Source organism: Ursus arctos, unplaced genomic scaffold (assembly GCF_023065955.2).
Source record: "Ursus arctos isolate Adak ecotype North America unplaced genomic scaffold, UrsArc2.0 scaffold_1, whole genome shotgun sequence".
Lineage (NCBI taxonomy): Eukaryota > Metazoa > Chordata > Mammalia > Carnivora > Ursidae > Ursus > Ursus arctos.
The window spans coordinates 64108943-64115770 of NW_026622763.1; the positions used below are offsets into that span (position 1 = coordinate 64108943).

General features: G+C 31.9%; 1 protein-coding gene across 1 annotated transcript in view; it reads right to left on the bottom strand.

The window, feature by feature from the left end:
• The window catches only part of ZSWIM2 (zinc finger SWIM-type containing 2), a 30242-nt gene extending 23651 nt beyond the window's left edge, over positions 1-6591 (bottom strand). The window contains exons 1-3 of the mRNA XM_026492373.3: positions 6427-6591; positions 5143-5219; positions 3306-3346 (exon numbers count right to left, since the gene is read on the bottom strand). Coding sequence (XP_026348158.2) covers positions 3306-3346; positions 5143-5219; positions 6427-6591 — 283 coding nt within the window. The remainder of the gene's footprint in view (positions 1-3305; positions 3347-5142; positions 5220-6426) is intronic.
• Between the last annotated feature and the right edge of the window lie 237 nt (positions 6592-6828).

Consider the following 6828-nt stretch of genomic DNA (forward strand, 5'->3'; position numbering starts at 1 on the left):
CTTAAGTATTTTGGTTAAGTAATAATATAACCTAACATGAATCCCAAAGCAAAACTAAAAGAAAATTGATACATTGTTGAAATTGCAATCAGCAAAAGTATTTTAAAGACCAATTTGGTAATACATATGGGTGGCAGACATAAAAATATTATTACTTTTACTCTAAAATCCAGTTACTGAGACTTCAGGCTAAAGTAATAATTGAAAGAAGAGAAAGTTTCATGTACAAAGAATGTAACAAGTAGTTAGAAATAAATTAAATGACTAACAATAGAAGAATGAAGGGAGAAGAAGAGAAGAGCTCAAAAAGTCTAGTTTATACTTTGCATTCTGTCTGCTGTTAGCATTGGACCTTTTAGAATCTCCCCTATAAAAGAAGAGAGGGGGCTCAGATAAACTAAAAGTTTCTCGAATGCCAACATTTATAAAATGAAGAGAAGGATAAGTTTCAACTCTTAGTTATTTGTCCCTCAGCTCTCTATTAAAAAGTAAACTATCAAAAAAAAAATAGACATTGTATTTAGAAGGAACTATTAGGTGATAAATGCAGGTTTCGCCGTAAAACATTTGTTGGGTGATAAGAAAAAGAATGTTCGGTGTTCAGAAACTGGTATCTTTATTATAAAATTCCTGTGTAATTATCTTTGTAACTCTTCAAAAATAAGTCTCATGCTTTTGATATGCAGCACTAGAGTGCAAATATTTGTTTCCTGATGTGTTTTAGAAGAATTTAGGAATGATATTCAAAACACTCTTCCCTCATTACTAGTAACCATCTCCTTCATTTTGTATATACTTTGCATAATCTTAATGAATAACTGTTTATAGCTTTCTTTAAATTACTTTAATTTTCATGTATGTTTGTTTTAGCTTTCATTTAAACGATAAATCTTAAGATGTGCAAATAGGATTTTCTCAATGTTGGCAAAAACTTCTTTTAAATATAGGAGATATGCAAGATTTTTTATTTCAGTAGGAAGTATACATTTTTCAAAATTAATGTATAGGATTAAACATTTTAAAAATTCCCTATTGTAGACTTATAAAAAGAAAAAACATGGTTTCTGTCTTTAAGAAGTACAAAGAATAACACAATATTAAGTATTACATTGGCCCATATGAAATTGCTATTTTTGTAAATGAAAAAATCCACAAATGTTAGTATTCATATGTTTTTATTTATAGAAAGTACCTAGCAGAGGCTCCTGGCTAATACGCAGTACAATAAATATTTGCTGAGTTCAGTTGTGTGGAGCTGTACTATCTAATAGAGTAGCCAGCCGTTAGCCACATGTGGCTACCGAGCACTTGAAATGTGGCTCATGTGACTGAAAAACTGAATTTTTAATTTTGTTTCACTTAAATTTAAATTGAAAACTGATAATTGATAGCTACCGAAAAGTTTATAAATATGTTTGTAACAATTCAGGTATTACATGAATCTTTTTCCCAACTGATTACTTTTTGAAATCTAAATTCAGATAAAATATTTCCAGTGAAAACATAGTATCTGAGATGAGATGCTCTGTAAGTATAAAATACACACTAGACTTTGAGGACAGTATTAAAAATTGCATAATTTTTATATTGATAACATGTTGATGTGATAATATTTTGATGCATTGGATTAAATTAACATATTATTAGAATTCTTTTCCCCTGTTTCTTTTTGCTTTTTATAATACAGCTACTAGACAATTACATATGTGGCTTACATTATATTTCTATTGGATAGCACTAGTATAGAGGATTGTGAAAATGATATGTAAAACAGTGGGGAGATCAAATAAGACTTGGAGAAGATGTGAACATTTAACTTTGGGTGGATAAAATGAAGAAATAGAGAAGAAAACAATATGTATAATATCATAGAACCTAATCATTGTGTATGAAGGGATTGGGAGAGAAGATGAAGTAGAGAATTAAGGACATTTCAGAAAGAACCTTTTGTCTACAATGTGAAGGAGAAAGCAACAAAGTGCAGGCACTGAAAAGAAGGAGGCTACAAAGAATACTAGGGCTTGTGAAGGTGGACGAAGGTGAGAATGAGGATGGAGAGATGAGAACACTGTTGAGAAGAACATAGGATGTAACGTAAAGAGGATTTGTAGAAGGACTAGAGATATGAGGGAAGAAATTAGGAGAGGAAAAATCAAGGAGAATCCCATGGTTTCTAGTTTTGGAAACTAAAGAAGGAAAGCCAATATATGAGGTAGGGAATACTAGATGAGAGCACTAATGGGGAGAAATTTTTATTTAAAATGCCTCTGGGTCCTCCAAAACTGAGCTGCCCTGAAGGCAGCTGGAAATACTGCTCTGTTGATAAGATGTTGAAATCACTGGTATAGAGGTAACAGCCGACATAGAAAATGGGAGACATTTCTAAAAGAATGTGTAAAGTGAGAAGAGAGTACAGAAGAAAAATGCCTGTGAAACAGTAATTAATTTATTAACAAGTACAACTTTTAAATGTTTATTATAATTGTACTTATATGATAGTTGGGGGGAATTGAACTTGGCTAGTAAAACCAATACTCTTAGATCTAAAAAAAAAAATTGAAAACCGATTGTTACTTTCTTTATGAACATAATAAACACTAATAAATTTTAAGATATCATTGCAATTCTTAGATGGGTCTATTGTAGGCCAAATAACCACATGACTACAGGAACAATTCCATAATGACAGTATCTTTTTTATAAAATCTACAAATCCAAATGAGCTATAACAAAATTATTTTTCTTTCTCTGGATTTTGAGGACTCCAGAACTTAAAGTTACACAACTATATGCTTGACTCTAAACTCAATTTAAGTACTGACATAAAAACTAGTTTATTCTTAAAAATATGTTTATACATTTTTAAATATATTTATATATATTTGCATGCGAATTTCAGTCAGTAGACATTTTTGACGTAATGAAATTACGTGCCATGTCAACTGTCTATTGATGGGATCTAAAAAATTACATTTCTTATTTTTCCTGTAATTAAAATAATTTTAAATATAGAAACCACTGTGAATCTTTGCTTAGGACACATGAGGGAAATTTTGCCTTCAGAATAACTGGCCATTGTTTCACCCCTTTTTAAATTAAATGCCGTTGAATTTGAAACGACATATAAAGTTACATTTTTTTTATTAAGGAAGAAAAACTTTCCAACTGTCTTAAATGTAACAAACTGAGCTATAGCTAGTTGATAGATTGTCTAGGAAAATAATTTTTTAAATTTAGAATATGTCCAAACAAAAAATTACTAAAATTGTTAACTTCAAAATAATAAAAGAAAAAATACAACTTACATTCATGATTTCTTGGAAGCTTGAATTTTTTCAACAAGACCCTAATATTCATAGACAGAAAACCAAAATAAAACATTTATTTCTGACATAACTTAAAAAGATATATTTTGTGTTAATTTTAAGATAGGAATAGCATAATAGAATTTATACTGCTGACAATGTTATAAATAAACAACACTCATCAGTTTTCTGTTATATTAGTTAAATATGTTAACTATACTGAAATTAAAATAAAAAACTCATACAAAAATAGTTAAATATATGTTTTAAAGTAAGCATATGTGAAAAAAGTGTGATAAATGAAAATAAAAGACATTTATAATAAAGAAATTTGCCAGAGAGAGTCCATGCATTTCTTTAGGACATATAGTTGTTCACAGAGACAGGTTAGTGAGGGAATTGAGGTATTCATAGTACTTTCTTTAAACTTCCCTAGAAGTTTCTTATTCCTGAAAATGGAGTAATTTTCTGGAGAGTACCAAATGACTGTTTTCCTCCATATACCACTTTAATACATGACAATAAAAATACTTGAAAAAGCACCAATTAAAATGGAATATGGTTTTTTAAAAGTGAGAAATACATATGAAATTCTTACATAAATATATTAAATATACTTGAGTATATTAAATATTTGAGTCTTATTCCCATTTAGTTTGGTATATGTATTTTTAAAAACGAGTTATATTATATAAAAATGAGAACAGAAAGCCTTGCCCTGAGGAAGCTAGCACTAAAAAAAATGAAAAAACCTATTTTAATAAATGTAATTTATTATTTTTAATAATAAAACCAAACTGTAAGTTTTGAAAGGAACATATTTTGTATCTTCTATGCTAACTACAGCAAATTGTGTTAGCAATGCTGAATAAAAACTGATCAAAACAAAACAACAAAAACTTGGTAAATAAAATCTTTGGAAATGACAGATATATATTGTTTTGGTTTTTTTTTTTTAACCTATGAAGAAAAGCATTCAAAATGTGAGATACAAACTCTTCTCTCAATTTTTTTGTTCCATTTATTTTACTCTCAAATATCAAACTTTCTCTAATAGTATAATTCATGATTTGTTTGTATAAATATCGATGAATAAAACAAAATGAGTTGAAAGAATGAAAAAAATGGAAAAAATGGAAAGAATTCCAAACTATTTCCAAACATTAAATGGAAAGCGTTTTTTAAATTTCCATTTCTGGGATTTCCCCTACAAATAGGTTCTGACATTAGAGGAAAAATTTCAGATTTGTTGGAAGTAATCTTCAGTGGAGTCCTACTACTGTCTTGAAAGATTCATAGTAAAATGCTTATTGAAAACAAAAATAACACAAAATATATCATAATGAGAAAAAATTCTAATGAAATTTTTGCTATTAAATAATTTGTTGTACTGCATTTACAGAGAAAACAAACAATGCATCTGTTAGAAAGAATAAAAATAAAAATGTATTCAGAGATTTATTTTTAACTGACAGCAAATAGAAATTCTGTAGTGAGAACATAATTATCATTAGTGATGCGAATCAGGTAGGTTTTTCTTTTTCTTTATAGCTAGATTTCACATTTGTACATCATGAGACCCTAGGAAGTGATTTTTTTCTTATTAAAAACATTAACGTTCAAAACTTGTAGAGGTGGTAATATGTTTCTCAAGTTAAACCTTACTTAATTTTCAGAATGAGATAAAATACCCCAAAATATACTGAAAAACTACAGCCATTTTACCTTTATATTCTCCCAACACCAAATTTCTTTAATCTTGCAATACTTAAATCATGAAAAAGGCAATATACAAAGATGTTCCTTTGTGGCAGATCTTTATCACAGAGTTACTTACCAGCATATATGCTTACAAAGTTCCCCTCCTTTCAGAAATGTGGAACAGTTACAAACATGAGGATTTCCTAAAAAAACCTTTAAAAGAAAAATGCATACTTAAAAAAAAACACTCCAGGTAATTTTTAGTGTTAGGATAAAATTAACTTAATAGATAATAGGATTAAAAGACATTTCAAGAAGTAATTTAGTTTAGGTGACTACAAAGGTTGAATATAGTCTATTGAGATATGTTAACTCTTGACACCAGTCTCTTCATATTCTTTGTCTGGTCAACAACTTGCATTATCAGTTAAGACTGTTTTTAGATGACCTACACTCAAGCAGTTGAAAAGAAATCAAATTTTAAAAGCTTTTTATAAAAAAAATTCTATACATTTCTTACTGAAAATTCATTCTGCCTTGCAGTGGAGCTAAAGATCTTTTGTAAACTAGCTTACCTTGGATTTTTGTTTGTTTTGTAAATTTAAATTGACATATAATTTTACTTGAGAAGACTGATTTTATTCACCAAGCCTATATTGGATACTACAGTAAGTGATATAAGGGACAAAGTAAAAAAAAAAAAAAAAAAAAAAAAAAAAAAAAAAAAAAAAGGCTGTCTTAAATAAGCACAGGCTAGTAATTTGTATTCAGTACTTAAAATGCAGGACACTAAATTAAAATTTTCCAAATCAACACCTGGGAAGTGAGATGGATGGTGGCTGACCTTTGAGTGGCAAGAGTGGGATATGCAAATATAAAATATCTGTTGTCTTTCAGCAAAATTATAATTTTTATTAAGACCATTTCAAGGCATCGTCATCTAAACAGTACTTTAAAAGGATCTTCTTGGAGTTTTAAAGTAACTAAAGAGTAAAGAAAAACCAATTTTATTTATTTAGTAAATATTTACAGTATGTAAATAGGTCATAGGATTTTCATTTCATCTGAGTTGCGGGGCTAGTCAGTGCTAACAACGGATGCAAGAACGCACGCAATGCAAACCCTATATTTAAACAAAACGTCTCACATTTTAAGATCAAGCAAGGCCATTATCTTACAAGAGTTGGATGCATTCGGAATACCGACTTCCAAAAACGAAACTTTTCTCACAAACACTATTTCCCTCTGCAATCTGCACATCTTTAGGGTCTGGAACTCGCGCGGGTGGGGTGGGTGTGGCAGCGGGAATCCGCAGGGAGTGTGAGGGTGGCTAGATACCAGGCAGGCCCAGGAGGACCAAGCGGGTGGGCCAGGCGGGTGGGCCAGGCGGGAGCAGAGGCAAGTTGGGGGCGGTAATTACTCGGAAATCCCTGTTTTCCGGCTCCTCCTCCCTCAGCAGGAAGCCAGTGGGACCCATCTCTCGTAGGAGGTAGATGCTGCTGCTCATCGCCTGGTCTTGTTGCCAGCTGAGGTGGTCGCTCAAGTGTCTCCGCCTTTCAGAGACTTTATAGCCTCGGCGAAGCATCCTGCGTGGATGCGGGCGAAGGCAGCCCCTCTGGGAGACTCTTCGAGGTGCCCGCCGGTCTCCATGACAACCGCGTGCCAGCCGGTTGCCTTGGTGATGGTGGTTGAGCTCCCTGGTGTCCCGGCGTGCCTTGCGCCAAGCTAGAGCTGGCAACAGAAGTGCGAGGGGAGGAGGGTGTCGATTCCGCAGCTCTCAGCCGCCTCCACTCCCTCCTGAAGCGACCTTCCTGGCTGAGAA